The sequence below is a fragment of the Diorhabda sublineata genome, chromosome 9, assembly GCF_026230105.1.
Source record: "Diorhabda sublineata isolate icDioSubl1.1 chromosome 9, icDioSubl1.1, whole genome shotgun sequence".
In the NCBI taxonomy this organism is placed as follows: domain Eukaryota; kingdom Metazoa; phylum Arthropoda; class Insecta; order Coleoptera; family Chrysomelidae; genus Diorhabda; species Diorhabda sublineata.
Window position 1 is genome coordinate 7,356,657 of NC_079482.1, and position 18,575 is coordinate 7,375,231.

The 18,575-nt window shown below is 30.2% G+C and overlaps 3 protein-coding genes across 5 annotated transcripts; 1 reads left to right on the forward strand and 2 right to left on the reverse strand.

The window, feature by feature from the left end:
- LOC130448582 (uncharacterized) lies at positions 1-1,144 on the reverse strand. Of its 2 annotated transcripts, none has more exons than XM_056786000.1 (4): positions 977-1,144; positions 889-916; positions 661-830; positions 1-605 (listed from the first exon to the last, which is right to left on the reverse strand). In XM_056786000.1, the coding sequence occupies exons 1-4, from the start codon at positions 1,128-1,130 to the stop codon at positions 295-297; spliced, it is 663 nt and encodes a 220-aa protein (XP_056641978.1). In that variant the 5' UTR covers positions 1,131-1,144; the 3' UTR covers positions 1-294. The 2 variants fall into 2 exon arrangements, with proteins under 2 accessions (XP_056641978.1, XP_056641977.1); XM_056785999.1 differs by having other exon boundaries at positions 889-922.
- A 3,197-nt stretch (positions 1,145-4,341) lies between these two features.
- Positions 4,342-6,961, reverse strand: LOC130448584 (60S ribosomal protein L18). The gene is made up of 4 exons (XM_056786003.1): positions 6,292-6,961; positions 6,074-6,160; positions 5,760-6,018; positions 4,342-4,631 (listed from the first exon to the last, which is right to left on the reverse strand). The coding sequence occupies exons 1-4, from the start codon at positions 6,292-6,294 to the stop codon at positions 4,414-4,416; spliced, it is 567 nt and encodes a 188-aa protein (XP_056641981.1). The 5' UTR covers positions 6,295-6,961; the 3' UTR covers positions 4,342-4,413.
- On the forward strand, positions 6,844-16,953 carry LOC130448583 (importin-7). 2 transcript variants are annotated; one of them, XM_056786002.1, is made up of 12 exons: positions 6,844-7,191; positions 9,070-9,381; positions 9,446-9,751; positions 10,019-10,275; positions 10,459-10,640; positions 10,721-10,928; positions 11,896-12,577; positions 13,256-13,682; positions 13,739-13,942; positions 14,976-15,236; positions 16,331-16,474; positions 16,533-16,953. In XM_056786002.1, the coding sequence occupies exons 1-12, from the start codon at positions 7,108-7,110 to the stop codon at positions 16,592-16,594; spliced, it is 3,129 nt and encodes a 1,042-aa protein (XP_056641980.1). In that variant the 5' UTR covers positions 6,844-7,107; the 3' UTR covers positions 16,595-16,953. The 2 variants fall into 2 exon arrangements, with proteins under 2 accessions (XP_056641980.1, XP_056641979.1); XM_056786001.1 differs by having other exon boundaries at positions 6,956-7,191; positions 16,331-16,953.
- Positions 16,954-18,575: the final 1,622 nt, after the last annotated feature.

Here is an 18,575-nt window from a genome sequence, read left to right on the forward strand (position 1 = left end):
AAGCAACAGTAAAACATACTGAACACACTGTTTACACTATCTGACGTACGTTTCGTTACCATCTTCAGAGAGTGAAGGTAAACTGGTAAACAGTCTCTGAAGAGACAGACAGACAGTGTAATTGTGAGTGCTGGTGTAGTGGTAGTGTAAACAGTGTGTTTAGTACAAATATCACAAATTCCAACTTAATCAGTAAGACAGTTAAAACATGTTTTTATTTAACCTACTTTTCAGTAGCTAGAGACTATAAAATTCTTCTTTAATTCTTTAATCTCAAATATGAAGTACAAAAACTTAAGTAGCTTGTTTATATTTCTGTTCTGCAGCTTTATCCCTTTTGCTAACACTCTCATGATTCAAAATGTAAAATCTCAGTGGTTTTGTGTTCCATTCTTCGGCCCTATTAATTCCTATTCTTGCCGAATGAATCACTTTGAAATCTTCATTGAATGCAGGGTCAACTTCCAGCCACAATACATCATTTTTTTGATCTGTCAAGTCCAGTTTGTTAATATCTTTAGTTATATTCAAGGCAATGCATAATTTTGATGGACCATCGCATAACTTAAGAGGTTTAAATGATTTAGGAGATTTTGATTTTGCAGCTGAAAACAAGGAATATTTGATTTTAAAACTATTTTTATTAAAAATAAGGAATACCTCTAAATTTTTCCATAACATCTAAACCACAAACAGGCTCTAATGCTCTCAATAAAACTGCTGCACCTGGTTCCAAACTTGAAATATTAAAACAATGGTACATTCCATAGGTCATATAAACGTAACAAGTTCCAGCGGGCATATACATAGGCTCATTTGCCTCCGATCGCCTTTAAGGAATAGAAAACGTTATTATGAATGTACAACTTAAAAGACAAACTTTCTTGCCTGCCATTGTAAGAGTGTGATGCTTTATCTTCACCTTAAAAAGAAAAAAATTATTTGTTATTGCCATCTTATGTATTTGATCTTTCACCTCCTAAGTAACTTTCAGTTTCTACAATTCGTCCTTTTAAAATAGTATCATTGTCAATTTTACGAACCAAAATTTTTCCTAACAAAAATAAAGCTAAATCCTGGCAAGATTTTTCCAAATCTTCTTTAAGTAGTCTTTTCTTATTCACGTTCATTATAAGAACATCAATTAATTTGAATAAACCATCAACTTAAAGTAATAAACAAAGGTAATGTGGAAATCATAGATAAATATTATGTATAGAGTAAAATAAATGGTGCATTCCAAGCGTTCACGGCGCCTCAAATACTCTCTTGGGCGTTCTACGTAGCGACGACGATCGTTGCAGTTGCGGCTAGAACATCACTCATGACGTCATGAACAACGTTTACAACGACCTCTGTCAAAAGGTGGACCAAAGAGAGCATTGAAATAATTAGTAGAATTTTCAAAACTCGAGCGACGCAAATTGCAACCATGAGAATCTGTCTCATTATATGATGCGGTATATAATATCATAAGTACTTTTGAAGCATTCTTGTGATGCACTACCATTTCTCATTATCGAAATTTTGATTTTACTTTAGTGTAATTTAGTTAAATACTCCACTAAAAAATTCAATGACTTAAAATAAAATTTACTTCGTTATGTCGAAGAGTTACTGATGTTTGTTCGAAAGAAAGAGGTTTAAGTGGTATTGAAAAACTACGCAGCTTCCGCCATTTATCAAAAAATTTGAAAACTTTATTAAACATAGAAAAATTAAATACTCTAGGAATTAATAACTATCTATAACTTAGAAACTTTGTTGTAGATGAGTTCACCTTTATGCCTTACGAAAATAAATTGTATCAATTATCATATGGGGGCATCCATTAATTACGTGAGCTCAGAATGTGGGTGGAGGGGTTCAATGGAATCTCATTTAAATCGAAATTGTAAGACATGTGGCATTTATTTTGCTTCGTGTGTAAAGCACAGATCAGCTCTTCATTCGGTTCTATGAGAAACTGTAGTCAGGATTCAACCAATACGTGTGGTCAAACGACGTGCTAAATAGATGCTGTGCGTTATGGATGAAAGTTTGGAATGGATAGAAGAAGAAAACGTAGACATTACCCGTATACGTGTGTCCAATTATTTCATAAAACTATACGAGTCTCCATGGATTGAGAAAAAATTTTAAAAAAGTTTTGTTTTTATCTGTTTTTACTTTGATTTTCATTTGTTTCAAATAAATTAACTATAGTTTACCTGAATGGTTCATTATTTTTCCGAATACTAAAAAAAATTAATTTAAAATAATATTAGCGTCAATCTCACCTAAGGGAGGGGGGAGTCTAAACTGATCGAAAAATGGTTCACGTAATTAATGGATGCCCCTAAAGGATTTTCTTAATATTTTAATAACATAATTTACAAATTATAAACATTGATTTTTATAATTATATAAATTAATTTATTATTTCGGTCAATCCAAAATAATTGTAGAAAATCCTGAAACTCATCAAATTTAAATTATAAATTATTGACTTTCTTTAATAGGTAAATGAGATTTCTACCTGATGACATGATTTAAAGTTTAGACAACCAAATGTTATTCTTGTTTCATATTTATTATAACTATGTGTTACTTCATTATTTAATATTTCCTATTTATAATGTGTATAAGTGAACTATTATGAAAACTGCAACGCCTGTGACTTTAACCTTGGATAAGATAGATCAACTGATTTCGAATTCTAACCTAAAACAAGATTTTTATTAGTTTTCGAACGTCATTTATTTTTGGTGAAAATGTCAAATTGTATTATACTAAATTAAGATCAAACAAGAAGACTACAGTTTTTAAGCACAGTGCTATAAAGCAATAAGTGAGTGTTTAATTTCCATCGAAAACTGAAAATCGCAATCAACCGATAGGTCTGATCCAAATCATAAAGAAACATAATCGATACATCAACATAAAGAAAATATTATTTTATAGTTAATATTCTTAACTCGTGTATTATGAATTCTATGTATCTACTAGAAACGAAGAATTGTACGTTTCATGTAGTTATGCAACACTATTTACATATATTTTTCAAATATAACGAAATTTTTATATTGTGAAATCAAACTTTCTGTTTTTATTTTGTATGCATAGCTGTCTTTTAAACATATATATTATAGCACTTCAGGATAATTTTTTACAATTAAAAAATTTACAAAATATATATTTCAACTTCTTTAAGCTTTGTTTTGTTTTTCGTCTACTCTTTTTACTATACCTCTCCATCCGTTTCTTCCTCTGTTTTCTCTCCACTCAGTTACTCCAAATCTTCTCAAATATGATGTTACCTCTCCTATCCATTTCTTTTCCGTTCTGCCTCTTCTAATTTACACTCTCTTGACAATTCTCACGCCTCAACCACTTGCGTCTTTGGGCTCTGACTAATTGTGTGATATTAAAATCGTTATATATTTCTTTCATATCAGCATGCGTTCTGCTCAATTGTTCAGTTTCACCCCCTCCCTTCCCAGTATTTTTTGAGTACTTTTCTCTCCCTATTCGTAGTGACAACTCCTAGATAGTCGAAGGACTCAATTTTTTCAAAATGATATTCTTTGTTTTCCGTTCTGCAAGGTCTGTTTTCTCCCTGCTTCTCCTTTTTCTGTTGCATTTCCATAATTTCAGTCTTTTCGCCATTTACCCTGAGGTCGATCTTTTGATTCATTTTCCAATCTACTATATAATTCTTTCCTGAATTTGGCTAGTAATATCGTCTATGCTAAAATTAGATCCTTCCGCTGATAGCTTGAACATTGTGTCTTTATTTACGACCGCCAAAGTGCAGCAGAGCGTAAGGAGGAGTGAAGTGAAAATATATACGCTCTCAAGTAAAGACTTGCTGTGAAAAGCACAATGTATACATCAATTAGTCTCGACTCCTGACGACTAAACACTAAAAGTGGACCTGCATACGCCACCCTAACGTTCTCAAATAGGTAACCACCAGATTGCAAACGTGATTGTGGCAGGTTTCTCATAAGGGGAGAAACAGTTTAACCTTTGATTCTGCAACATTATATACAGTTTTGATAAGTAGCTCTGGATATGTTTCTACCACCTATAGGCCAGAAAATTTCCTAATGGAAACTAGTTAGTAATAACTGAGGACCAGCATGAAGTAATTTTTCATGTTATTTCCTAAACAATAATTTTGCGTAAATATGCTTGGAATGTACCAAAACGGGATGTTTTTTCTTATAATCAAATTTAGAATTGTCTAATTACCTGGTCCTTTGAGCCCCAATTTAAAACAGCAATATTGCATTTTAAGTTTATATTATAAGTTACCCACCCCTTAGTAGATGTTATTTAATAAATATAAAACAAAAATGCATTTTACTGAAGTTCCTATTTATTTAAAAAATAAATACAAATCCAGTAGTAACATAAAGATCAACTAATCTATTTCTTGTAACCACATGATCGCCTGCGTCCACGAGCTCTTTCAAATTTACGTCCCTTTGAACGAACCAACGGTTTAGTATGACTGTGTGGTACACCAGGAGCTAGACCAAAGTGCTTCACAGCTTCACGAGCATTGCGTCTGCCTTGTAACAAAACTGTTTTAGAACCGGTTGGAGCTCTAAGTGCCAGTTGGTCAAATGTAATAACTTCACCACCTGAAAACATGAAAAAAATTTTGTCCTAGCATCTAACAGAAAATATTACATAAATATGAAACAAAGTAAATCCATAATAAGTTAATTCACAATCTGATCTAGGCAAATTTATGAGTTGGTGCTGCGATCATTTCTAAAAGATGCTTAGAATAAAGCTTTCTTAGAATAATTAGAATGCAAAATTGTTCTTTATAATTAATTTTTCATAAAATCATGATAGTCACTATCAAGATATTACATATAGGAATAAAAGAAAAATATACAAATCAATCAAGAAAATTCCAACACAGACTTTATTCAAATAGTTAAATCCGACTGTCAATGTTTTTTCAACTTATTGTTGGTTCCACACACTTGTCTTTATATTGTTTAGTGAATATAAATCAAGACTAAAAGCCTTAATTCCTGGCATTTTCAGAAGATGCACGAAACTAAACAAATGGAGTTGTCTATTACCGTGAAAAATGACCCTGGTGTTTTCAATGTTCTGCTTTTTCTAATTGTCAATACTGATGGTGTTATCAGTCATGTTCTTGTGAGTTACATACTGAATATACAGTTTACACCACCACTACACCAACAACTAACAACTATGAATATCACCAACGGTTCCAGATATTCCAACTTACTTGTGAGTTACATCAACAAAAAAGGCAAATAGAAACATTTTAAACTTTCATATAGAATGGTGGACATATGAGAATGTAGTGTCCATAGACAAATGTAGTAAATAGTTAATCCAACAGCAGTTATAAATAAATGAAACAAATTTTTGTTTTAATTAATGATTTGTCTTCATTTTAAATCTCTTTTCTATGAAAATCAGTTCAAAACAACAGATTTGACACTTTGACCAACTTTGGTCTTTATCAAAATATTATGGCCTAAAGTCAAGACAAATCATTAAAAAAATAAGTCAAATATTTATATTGATACTTAAATAAAATACTATCTCCAAAAGAAATAAACTTTTTGTCATTCCAACTCGTCAAATTCATATTTGATTTAGAAATCAGTTGTATATGAAATATATTACTTTTTGATAGTAAAACGATATTTCAATTTTTTGGACTTAAATGATAAAAAAATTTAGAATTACATTTTATAGTTAAAAAGAACTGGACTTACCAGCTTTCAAAATTCTTGCTCTTGCAGTTTGGGTTACACGAAGAGCACAAACAGATAATTTTGGAATTTCAAAAATTCTGGCATCATCAGTTACTGTTCCTACAATAACTGCCGTAAGTCCTTCACGGCCAGGTTTCTTCATTAAACGAGCTAATTTAGATAGCGAAAGTGGTGGCCTGTTTATTTTACTCATAAACAATCTTTTAAGAATGATTTTGTTAAATTTAGCATTTGTACGACGGGCTAAATAACGGTAAAGCTAAAAAACAACACAGATTTACTCATTCTTTATAATATAATGACCAATAACTTACTTTTACTAAGAGCCTTAGATATACATCTTGACTTTTAGGTTCTGTTCTCCTAACTTTCCGATCATATTTATGATTTATGTCGATACCCTGAAAAATACAGAAAATATTAACTTAAAAAATAATTACATTGCTTCACATGATTAATTCAATTTATTTTATCAAATGTGACCCAAAGATGGTCTGTATTTTCAAAAAATTAAAAGTATGTATTGACCTACCATTTTTGTCAAGTTTTTAGAAAAGAAAAGAACACACCACGCATGCCAGTGAGTGTTTATGGGCACTGACAAATGACAAGTGACGTCAAAATAAAAATAACCAACTATAAAGTGACAATAAAGGTATGTTCCATTTCCAATTTGAATATTTAACTAATAAAAGATCATGTCAAATCCAAAGATCGGATTATCATTACATTCAGATACTATGTCCCTATTTAGATGACTTTCAAAATTTCAAGACTTTAACACTCTTCCTTCTCAGTTTTGACATATTTTTTGTTAAATCTTGAGCATATTGGCTTTTCAACATAGTATAAATTTGTACTGATAATAAGTTAATAATCAATGTTCATGTTTTATTGTAGAAGCTGATCGAAAATTGTTCTAATAATTGCAATACATTCAATATATATGATTTTTTCATTAAAATAGACCTAAGTGCATAATTATTTCAAATGAAAGACGAACAATTGAATAGCAATAAATTCAGCTCCTCAAAAAAACTCAAACAACCTGATCTTACCTTTGTGCAAGTTCACATGGTTTATTGGCTGAATATTTAAAAAAAATGGAAGGTTAAATAAATATTCAAAATATTTAGGAATTTGTTTTAAATTTCTAAGAGTAGAACATGATAGAGATCAGTCATATTTGTCAATTTAATGTCAAAGAATTTTCATTTTGTCAAACGTCAAAAAGTATCGTGCGCGAAGTGCGGGTACCGAACATTTTATTACAGAATAAAGCATTTTTTTACTTCTTCAATATCTCATATTTTAACAAAACTAAGTTAGAAGCAGCTGATTATTAAAAATGGAAATCAGAAAGTTAACGGATTTGCTTCGGGCAACTATAGATCCTAATCAACGACAGCAAGCGGAGGCTCAATTAGATCAGGTATTCCAACTGTCCATGCGGTCATGCTTTTATCAAGAGTTTTACAAAAATTTACTATCAGTTTTTTGACTTATTGTATTCGTATTCGATATTAAGTTTTAGTAGATCATTTTAGAAGTGCTATTGATCTTTTTTACTCCTTGTTAGATATTAGACACAGTTTTACATTGTCTACTTAATAAACGTCATTATATTCCTCACACATCTAATAGGAATAAAAACCTATAAAAACGTCAACAAATGATTTCACATTATTACATGACCATTTTTTTCAGGTATTAAAAAGGGTGTTCAAAAAAATTGCAACTTTTTTATTAGATAATTATACCAACAATTTCTACATTTATCTAAAAAGATAAAATCAAGTATTTGTGGATTTCCATATTAATTATCAGTAAAAAAAAATATTGCTTGATAATAACAGAAGCTTGACCTCTTCTGTTATTATGTTACTTTCAACTTCAAATTTATTCCAAATTTCAATAATAATCAACTTGATAACTTCTGTATTGTACAAATAATTCTTTTTCAAAACTAGATTTTTCAAGCAAAATTAATCTAAATTCCCAACTAAAAGTTTTCTATTTTTTAGTTTATGAATAACTTGGCATTGAAAATGTATTTCTGAACTTGGTAACAATTCAATTTCCAGTCCTTGAATTTATTATAAAATTCAAAATAATTTAAAATTGCATTTAAAAAAACATAGGTAGATCAAAAAATTACATGATTATGTCATATCAAATATTTTATGTAATTTTATTTTGACAATTTTTATGTATCAGTAGTGTTTAATATATATCTCTGAATATTTTCCAAATGTATATATATATGTGTAACAAAAATTCTGTTGCCTTTAATCTTTAATAACAGTTACCAGTTGTTTAAAAAATGACACCTAACACATTACAAAAACAATTTGCATCAATAGGCTTTTTATTTTTCAGAAAATATACCATTAAAATGATCTTTCTTTAGCTTCAGTTACACTCAAAATTTATGTTATTTTTCTTTTATTAAGGTGTTTAACATCTGCTACTACTTGTTAAGTTATCATTATATATAAATTAATTCTAATACAGGTTTTAATCTAACAATATTCCTTGGAATAAATGTAATGTGTGTTATACTTAATATACTTTATACAAAGCCAGAAATTGTTTGTTTGTTTGAAGCATTAACTTATTTGTAGAACTGCTCAGAACTGTTTTGTAGCAACCATTAATTGTTATTGTACATTCCTAGGGTCTAAGATAGTTTAAACTAAACTGTCAAAACAACCTAGTAATTTTTATAATAGTTTTAACAATAAAAGAACAAAAGTACAATATACCTCTTTATAATACATATATGAAGATGTTGATGATATTAGTTCATTGTTATGAAGCTAAATTCCTTTGAATGAATGTTTTAATTTATTTGAATACAAATATATGGTGTCTGTTATAAATAAAAATGTAATTGTCCCTGAAACACATAGGAATGTGAGATGATTCATCAAAGTAAATGAAATTATTCCTGTGTTTTATAGTATGAACATTTATTTTTCTAATTTATAACTTTTACCAATTGAAACCTTGTTGATCTCAATATGACTTTTTACATTTAGAAACACAAGGTGTGTTGGAAATCAGTATATAGTACAAATAAATATTGAAAAAATAATTGTTTTTCTAAACAAAATAACTACTTATCCTTCAAATTTATAATATAGATAATTTTGAAAAATATAATCTTAGTCTTGTTCATATAAAGAGATGGTTAAAATAAATTTGAAAGTCGACTTGAGATGAGATATTAAAAATCAAACAAATTCATATTTCATTCTTAATGTTCATTTACCTGCCAATTATTTTAATATTATTATCTTATATCTAGATACATAAGATAATTGGTTTTGCTCCATCTCTTCTTCAAGTCATCATGATGTCTGATTGTGACATGCCAGTCCGACAAGCCGGTGCTATTTATTTAAAAAACCTCATATCAACTAATTGGCAAGACAGAGAAACAGAAGCTGGACAGCCTATGCCGTTTGCTTTACATGAACAGGATAGAGCACTTATAAGAGACAGCATAGTTGATGCAGTGGTACACGCACCTGAATTAATTAGAACTCAATTATGTACATGTGTAAATCACATGGTTAAACATGATTTTCCAGGTAGATGGACCCAAATAGTTGATAAAGTGAGTTTATCATAACTCAAAATATTGTTCAACTTTAAATCACACCTTTATTTTTTTACCACAGATCAGTGTTTATCTATCAAATCCAGATCCTAATGGTTGGCACGGAGCTTTTCTGTGTCTCTATCAATTAGTAAAAAATTTCGAATATAAAAAAGCAGAAGAAAGAGGACCTCTACATGAAGCTATGAACCTTTTATTACCACAATTATACCAGTTGGAAGTTAGATTATTATCAGATCCTTCTGAACAGTCTGTACTGTTGCAGAAAGAAGGGTTGAAAATATATTTTGCATTAACGCAATATATTTTACCACTAGATTTAATTAGTCGAGATGCTTTTGCTCAGTGGATGGAAGTATGTAGACAGGTAAGACTTCTTCTATTTTCTTTATTTAGATTTACCACAAACTCAAATACAGGAATTAGTTATGTTTAGTTTTCTACCTACATTGAAATTCTGGAAGCTGACTCAATCTATGACATTTATTTTAATTTATTTTTTCTGTTGTAACAAGTTTCTCATTAATTATAAATCTAATTAACTAAGCTGTTTCAAGGAATATAAGAAAATGGATTGTGGTCAATTGCTTAATAAAAAATAAAGAGAAAAACTTGATTAAATATTTATTTATAGGTTGTAGAGCGACCCGTACCACCAGCAGCACTTCAACCAGATGAAGATGAACGACCTGATTTACCTTGGTGGAAGTGCAAAAAATGGGCACTTCATATCCTTTATAGAATGTTTGAGAGATACGGATCTCCAGGACATGTTACTAAAGAATATAACGAATTTGCAGAATGGTATTTGCAAACTTTCAGTGGTGGTATCCTTGAAGTTTTACTGAGAGTCCTTGATGGTTTTCGTGGAGGCAATTGGGTACCACCAAGGTATTTTATTTGTAGTATTTTGAGTAGATAATGATGAAATTAGTGATTGTCATTTAATCAAATCTTAGTATTTTTTGGAACTTTTTACAAATTAGTATGAGGTTGGAATTTTTAACAAATTTAGTTATTTTGATTATTGTTGGTGTTGGTATTCCACGTTTGTTGTATATAGTTAATTTACAGGGTACTGCAACAGACATTAAACTATCTCAATCAAGCTGTATCTCACGCCCACACATGGAAAATACTCAAGCCGCATATGCCTGCTATTATACAAGACGTTTTATTCCCACTCATGAGTTATTCAGCAGAAGATCATGAATTATGGACAGTTGATCCTCATGAATACATCAGAGTTAAATTTGGTAAGTACACACGAAAAATTTTGTTGGTTATATTTAATATATGACTATTCATTTAAAAACACATTTGTTTCCATTTTTAGATGTATTTGAAGATTTCGTATCTCCAGTAACAGCAGCTCAATCATTGTTACATTCATCTTGTAAGAAACGCAAAGAAATGTTACAAAAGACCATGGTAATGCTTACTACCATACTTACAAATACCGCTACTGAACCGGCACAAAAAGATGGTGCTTTGCACATGGTCGGATCTCTGGCTGATATATTCTTAAGGAAGAAAATGTATAGGTAAACATAGTTAATTATTATTGTATATTAAGTATTTGAGTAAAAAAATTATGACTTGAATTTAGTAACTTTCCTTGAAATTTTTCATTTCATAATAAAATTTTCACTGTTTTCTTTATTTTTCAATAGTTTGAATTTGAACTTTGCTAATGTATTAATTATTAATTCATATACATTATTATTGTAGATTGGCTGAGACTTCAGTCGATGACCTTTTGATGCAATAGTATTAGAAAAGTTTATTCCTCCTTTCTCTCTGACTGAATTCTTAACATTATTTATCTAAAAAGGAATTTTGAACAATATAGAGTTGATTAAGGGTTGCATTACACTGCAACCCTAAGGTTTATCTACATCTATCAGTTTCTATTAGACCCAATTTCATCAGGTGCTCCCTGAGGTAGCGCAGTGTCCTGTAAAAAAGACCAAAGATGTATAGCTTATCTTGCTTGGGTCCCAATACTTCTTAGATCTGGTGCTTTGAAGGAAGTTATCAGATACCACCAAGTGCTTCTCTTTCAAAAACCATTTCTTATAAAAGCATTTTTTTACAGTACCTTAAGGCTCTAAGTCAATGTAAGGCAGTTGTATTCCTACACTGGAAAGAGTATTGGTCTCTTTAATTTCTTTTATTCCTGTATGACTAGGAACCCAAACTAGAGATATTTTAAGTTTTCTTCTGTGTCCCATGCCAGTTTTAAGTTCCATCAAATTCTTTAATAGTTGCTAGACCAAAGAGATCAGAATATATTGAATTCTGGATATTAGGATTTTTGGAAATATGGTATTCGAATTAGTATAATGACATTGGAATTGTATATTTTTGTAAAATATTGTTTTTGAAACATAAAAAATTCTATACCTTTACCTTTAGATTTTTTAAGGAGCTATTTGGTTCCTATAAATTCTTTATATTCTTTAGAATATTTACAATTATGTTCATAATATTTTTTCTTTCTATTTACAGAGATCAGTTGGACCAGCTGTTTATAAAATACGTTTTTCCGGAATTCAGCAGTGACAGAGGTCATATGAGAGCTCGAGCATGTTGGGTATTACACTATTTTGCCGAGTTTACTTTTAAACAAGAAAATGTATTGATGGAAGCTATTAATCTAACAGTTCGAGCTCTACTCTTAGATAAAGATTTACCGGTTAAAGTTGAAGCAGCAATAGCTTTACAATCATTACTCAATTACCAAGAAAGAGCACATAAATATATAGAACCACAAGTTAAACAAATTGCTTTAGAATTACTGACAATTATCAGGGAAACTGAAAACGAAGATGTTACGGGGGTAATGCAGAAATTAGTATGTGCCTATACTCAACAATTAATACCTATAGCAGTAGAAATATGTCAACACCTAGCTACTACATTTAACCAAGTTTTGGATACGGATGAGGGATCTGACGAAAAAGCCATAACAGCTATGGGCTTACTTAATACTATCGAAACGCTTTTAACTGTGATGGATGAACACCCTGATGTTCTTAGATTATTAGAACCAACTGTTCTTCAAGTAATTGCGAATGTATTACAAAATGAAGTTCAAGAATTTTATGAAGAAGTTTTAGCTTTGATATATGATTTGACAAGTAAACAAGTGTCACCAGATATGTGGAAAGTATTTGAATTACTTTATCAGGTGAGTGTTTCCGGATTTTGCTTTTTATTATCTATCATATCTTTTTTCAATTTACTTTTATTTCTCCATCTATTTTAACTGTAGCCTCTGTAAAATATCACTTCTAAATAATATGTTTTTTCCAATTCTTTGGTCCCTGTTTTCATAGGTATTTGCAATAATTACTTAATTAAAAATTTGTTTCTTCCTCCTTTCCTTTTACATTTTTATAACTGAAAGTATTCTGAATCTTTTTCATAAATATTTTGCTGAAAAGAATTTGTGAGAATATTCAAGGACCTCAGATTGGCTATAAGAGGAGCACCCATTAGAAGGTTGCTATAGAATCACCACAAAATTGTAAATAGTTGAAATCTATTTTTTGAATAATTTAAACTTCAATATGTATTTATCTAACTTCATATAGAAAAGTCGACAAAATTAAACCAGTATAAAAAATTCATTAAAAATTTTTGCCAACATACAAATTTAGTCTTGGTTTTGCTGGTATATGATTATTTCATATCAACTTCATAAGAAGACTATAATAATTGCATTAGAACCCTATTCATTGAACTTAAACTGAATTTCCCAGATTGGGGGTTTAAATAATTAAATCTTTCAATTTTACAAGATAAATAGATTGGGTTATTGTTGCAAACTTCATAATTTATAGTTTTCAATTTATTCATTTGATAGGTTTTTATGAAAAACGGCATCGATCACTTCACAGACATGATGCCAGCTCTACATAATTACATAACGATCGATACGAATGCATTCTTATCCGACGAACAACGCCTCTTAGCAATTTACAATATGTGTAAAGAAATACTCACGAAAGATTCCGGAGAAGATCCTGAATCTCACGCCGCTAAACTTTTAGAAGTTATATTATTACAATGCCGCAAGAAAATCGACCAGGCAGCACCGATGCTGATAGAATTGGCAGCTGCGAGATTATTGAGAGAAGTGAAAACCAGCGAATTGAGGACCATGTGCTTGCAAGTACTCATTGCCGCTTTATATTATGATCCACAGTTGCTGTTTTCCGTATTATCTAAAATGCCCGATTTTACAAATCACTTCATCAAGCAATGGTTACACGATACCGACTGTTTCTTAGGTAAATTATTTTATTTGTTTATAGTTTACAGTATAATAATATTTCTATTTGTTTAGGTATCCACGATAGAAAATTGTGTATATTGGGATTGTGTACATTAATTTCCATGCCCAATAAACCACCAGTATTGTTAGAAGTAGCTCCAAAAATAGTGCCATCATTAATTCTATTATTTGAGGGCCTAAAAAGAGCTTATGCAGCGAAAGCAGCAGAAGCTGCAGAAGAAGAAGAGAGTGAAAGCTCCGAAGGAGAGATTGAAGGTAATAAATCTTAATCTTAATAAATATTATAATAATAATGTTCGTGCAACTTGTTTATATATTTTTTTGAATAAATTCATAATTTCTGTTTCTAGTCAAATTTAATCGAATTTCTAAATTTCCAAAGAAAATCGTTTCTAATATGATAAAGCTGAAGAGTTTGATTGAATATGCTAATTTCAGGAACTAATTATTCAAATGGGAAAGTTTTTTAGTGTTGATAAGAGAAGAACTGAAGGGAATAGAACAAAAATTGACAGTAGCAGCAGAAACTATGGGTTGAACGTAATATTGTGATTATATAGAACTTACAAATGAATCCAAAATGGAAGAAGCAGAAATGCTAGAGCTGGAATCACACAACAGATGAATAAAAATAAATTAAACAGACAATTATACATGAGATACATGATGAATGAGTGAGACAAACTAATAAAAAGATATATACTTGTATAATGAATAGAAAATAATAGATGTAATCAGACAAAAAGGCTACAATGGTAATAACATCTGGAATAGAAGGCAGATTACAAGAAGATGAAGGAAATAGGCTGGAGAATACCAAACCAAAAGATTTTCTAATAATACATTAAGAAAATCACATTCTCCCTTCTTGTGTCTTACAAAACCTTCAATGAAAAAATATCAGCAAATTCCTTCAATTTGTATAACACTTCTACGCCTACATATTTCACTGGGACCAAAACAATCAATTTTATTTGTTGATTTTTACATGTGATAATTAAATTTTGTAATAGATTTATATAATTTTTTTTCCACTTGCACTGGATCTAAACATAATATTGACAATAGTATTTATGATTAAATCTGTAGTGCTATAGAAAATATCCCTTATTTGCAACCCTCCCTTACGAATTACTAAGGGTGTTACTAATCGGGATAAACATGTACTAAACTATGATTAATTTTAAATTACTTCTAACCTTAGTAAAAAACTTTATTTGCAACTGTTGCATCATTACAATGAAAATAAGTATTTCACCAAAATAAATATTTATATATGTTCTTTCAGACATACTTAGTTCAGATGAAGATGAAATCGACGATCAGGGTAATGACTATTTAGAAAATTTATCTAATAGGACAACTAATGCGTTGACAGCACAAGGCATGAACGTAAGTGCTACAATTAATGATATCAATGATACATCTGATGATGAAGATTCCAATTTCGAACCAAACGAAGAAACTGTACTTGAATCATACACAACACCATTAGATGAAGAAGACTGTGACATAGACGAATATCAGGCATTTAAACAAATTATGGCAGGTAAAAAATCGATAATTTCTAATAATTTTTGTTTACATATTGTGTTAACTGTTTTATCCTCTCTTAATAACAATTCTGCTATTGTGTTCCAACTTTCTTCTTTAGGTCTGCCTCAGTTTCTTTTAGTAATTATCTTACTACCACTGGTACTACGACTCCCAAAGAACCTTGGACTCGTCCACCACATTCCTCCAATCATCACGGTCCAACGCTTGGCATCCCCACCCAGCTCCCGAAGATCCTCTTCGACATCATCCAGCCATCGTTTGCGCGGTCGCTCCAAGTGACCTAGCCATCTGAATTTTGACTTCTGTCACCAGGCTGGGGTCTTCATAGAGCCTGTAGGGCTCGGTGTTTGTACGGCTGCGCCACATGCTCTGCTCGCATACTTGTCACAGTAATTAATACTTTAATTACATATTTGAACATTGGTCTAAGAACTGGAATAATGTCATTTTAGTTTTTGTCGGAATTTAATAAATCTGGTTTTTAGTCAATGTGTCACCTTGTATTTTTATATAATATTTTTGTTTGTTCCTTTGCCTTTCCTTTATGCCAAGTATATATATTTTTCTGAATTCTTTGTTACTGGTTATGGTTTTCTCATTTCCATGTATAGTTTTTGTTTTTCACTTTCTCTTGATTGAGGTCAAATAACATCATGTCTTATATATGACTTTTGTTTTGTCAGTTCTTGTGTATTAACAATACATTGAAGATGATTGAGGTCGATTATCACTTCATGTTGATTAATAATTTCTGATGTCTATTGTCGTTGATTGAGGTGGAATCACATCAATTTATACTTGGGTAATATTCCTATTTTCCATTATTCTCGTTTTTTTTTCTTCCCAAGATCTTTTAGCAATAATACTGTTGTTTTTTGTTCCAGGTTTTCCATCATTTTTAACTTTTTGTTGTAACCAATTGTAACCTTTTAAAAAATTTCATCTTTATTGTGTTACATTTACTAAATTTTGAAAATATTCTTTCCATTACATTACTTTGCTATCATCTCTCTTTCATTTTTAATGCTGCAGTGTTTATTATTTTGGAATTTCAAAATTTATATTTATTTAATAATTTTATTTTAGGACTACAAAGTCAAGACCCCGAATGGTATAATGCTTTAACAAATAATTTAAATGAAACTCAATTGAAAACTTTAAGCGAAGTTTGTGTTTTAGCGGAGCAAAGAGCTGCGGCTAGGGAAAGTAAAAGAATAGAACAACAAGGAGGTGAGACATTGCGAATATATAATTTTCAAAATTTATTTAACACAATTGTTTATTGCAGGGTACATCTTCACTCAACAAGCAGTACCGACATCTTTCAAATTTGGTGATGGAAACTCATGAATAATTTTGTGCTTTTTATTGTAACCTTTCTGTGACTGAATGTAAAATTGACTCTAATGACCAGTAAGGTAGTTATTTGTACAGTTTTCGATTATATAAAAAAAATCTTTTTCATTTTTTGATTAAGTGCCTTTTTATTAGAAATTAAGTACATAATTTTGAAATTGATAGCTCATACTGCATGTTTGAGCGTAATTGCTTTTTTTTGTTTTTGTACATAATTTTTTAATCAATCAAATCATCTTACATATTGAATTTCAATTGTTTTGAACAGATTATTTATCTTTTTATAAAAATGGTAGTTGAATCATTGTTTATAAATTATTGCATTTTAATAAATGTCTTGCTTTCAGGATGAACTGAACCTTTTTCACAGTAATATCTTTAAAACATGCTACAATAATCCTTTTATCCTTCTTTACATTTTTCCTAATTATATTTATACCAATACTTGACAAAATAGAATGTTAAAGAGAATTTATTAAAACAAATAATGGGAAAAGCACATGAGAATCAAACAGATATTGATATGCTTTTTATCAATTTTCAAGAGACTTTTGACTCAATAAAAAGAAACAATTTATTGACAGCACTAAAAGAACAAGGTATAGATACACCTAAAGGAGTATCTGATGGGTGTAAGGCAACACTATTTCTAAAGAGTATTAAAGGTCAAGGGGTGGACAAATAACCGCCTACACTGATGATATAGTACTTGTAACCAAAAGAACATATAAATAGAGACAATGTTAAACCAGATAGTTACAGAGGGAAAGCAAATGGGTTTTGATTTGTGTTCCGTATTAAAACTCAATTTTTAGAGATAATACGAGCAATTAAAACTAAATAAGGTATAATTGTAAGGTAATAAGGTAATTGAACCATAAGTGCAACCACAATCAAAACTACGAAAATTAGTAAGAAAAACTACCATATCCCATAGAATCGACAGAGGCGAATTAACAAACAACCAAAGTGTAGAGAGTGATGAAGAAATATTTAAGAAAGGGAAAGCTGATGAAGAGAATCAAAAAGAATGGGAAGATGACGTTTTTAAGAAAAGTAAACTTTATAGAAGATCTATCATATCATAAAGAAAAATCGAAGAAAATATAGACATGATAATGGAAATGATGATAAACATATCTATGGAAGTTACCTAAAGAGATCAAGGAAATGAGGATAGATCAACAAGAATGCCAAGATGAAATATTAAAGATGAAAACTATAAATGAATTAAAAACGAATGAACAAATGCAAGAAATGATAATAAACATGGAAGATAGAAAAGAACGTGTATAAAACGAGAAAAGAAGGAATAATATAGTAGTAGAAAAGTCAAGAAGTCAAGAAGAAATAACAGCAGAAATGGAACATTTTTTAGAACAAGATTTACAAAGCTGTTAAACTTTGAGAGAAATAATGTTCAATAGAATTAAGTATTTCAAATAACAAAGATTATTCAGATCAAATATAGGCTAATATAAAACTGATCAAAGAATAATCATGCAAAACGGTATGTAACAAAAAGATAGAGAAATACAAAAGACAATCAGAATAAGAGCAGATGAAGAAAATAAAAAAAGGAATGTCGAATGACCTAAGCAGATTAAGAGCTAGATACTGGTAAGAAAAGACGGGAAATAAGGGAAGTTCCGGCAGGCGAGAAGTATTAAGGGGACTGATCCACCCCAACAAGAGAATCTAGAGAGTTTTTTGCGGCGCAACCCCACTAGGGGAGTTGAGCCATTATTATTAATATTATTTATTTTATTAAACATTTGTTGTGAATATATAGAACAGCTTCGATTTCGGAAGATTTTTTTTTAATTCTGTTCTTTTTATTATTAACAATGAAGAATAAAAGAAGTATAAAACTGTTTATGCACTCCATACATTATATATGATTTTTCATGTATTAGAAAATTTTTCCCTGCCAAGCACAATAGAAATGTTTTATTTTTTGCTGATTTGCAGTTTT

Excerpts from the sequence above, each read along its gene's own strand:
- LOC130448582 (XM_056785999.1), bottom strand. The coding sequence starts at position 1,130 with ATGAACGTGAATAAGAAAAGACTACTTAAAGAAGATTTGGAAAAATCT. Across the intron at positions 923-976 it reads AACTGAAAGTTACTTAGGAG|GTGAAGATAAAGCATCACAC; the intron begins GTGAAAGATCAA and ends TTTCTTTTTAAG. Across the intron at positions 831-888 it reads TCACACTCTTACAATGGCAG|GCGATCGGAGGCAAATGAGC; the intron begins GCAAGAAAGTTT and ends TATTCCTTAAAG.
- LOC130448584 (XM_056786003.1), bottom strand. Across the intron at positions 6,019-6,073 it reads ATCTAAGGCTCTTAGTAAAA|CTTTACCGTTATTTAGCCCG; the intron begins GTAAGTTATTGG and ends GTTGTTTTTTAG. Across the intron at positions 4,632-5,759 it reads AGCAAGAATTTTGAAAGCTG|GTGGTGAAGTTATTACATTT; the intron begins GTAAGTCCAGTT and ends TCATGTTTTCAG.
- LOC130448583 (XM_056786001.1), top strand. The coding sequence starts at position 7,108 with ATGGAAATCAGAAAGTTAACGGATTTGCTTCGGGCAACTATAGATCCT. Across the intron at positions 10,641-10,720 it reads ATACATCAGAGTTAAATTTG|ATGTATTTGAAGATTTCGTA; the intron begins GTAAGTACACAC and ends TTCCATTTTTAG. Across the intron at positions 12,578-13,255 it reads TATTTGAATTACTTTATCAG|GTTTTTATGAAAAACGGCAT; the intron begins GTGAGTGTTTCC and ends TTCATTTGATAG.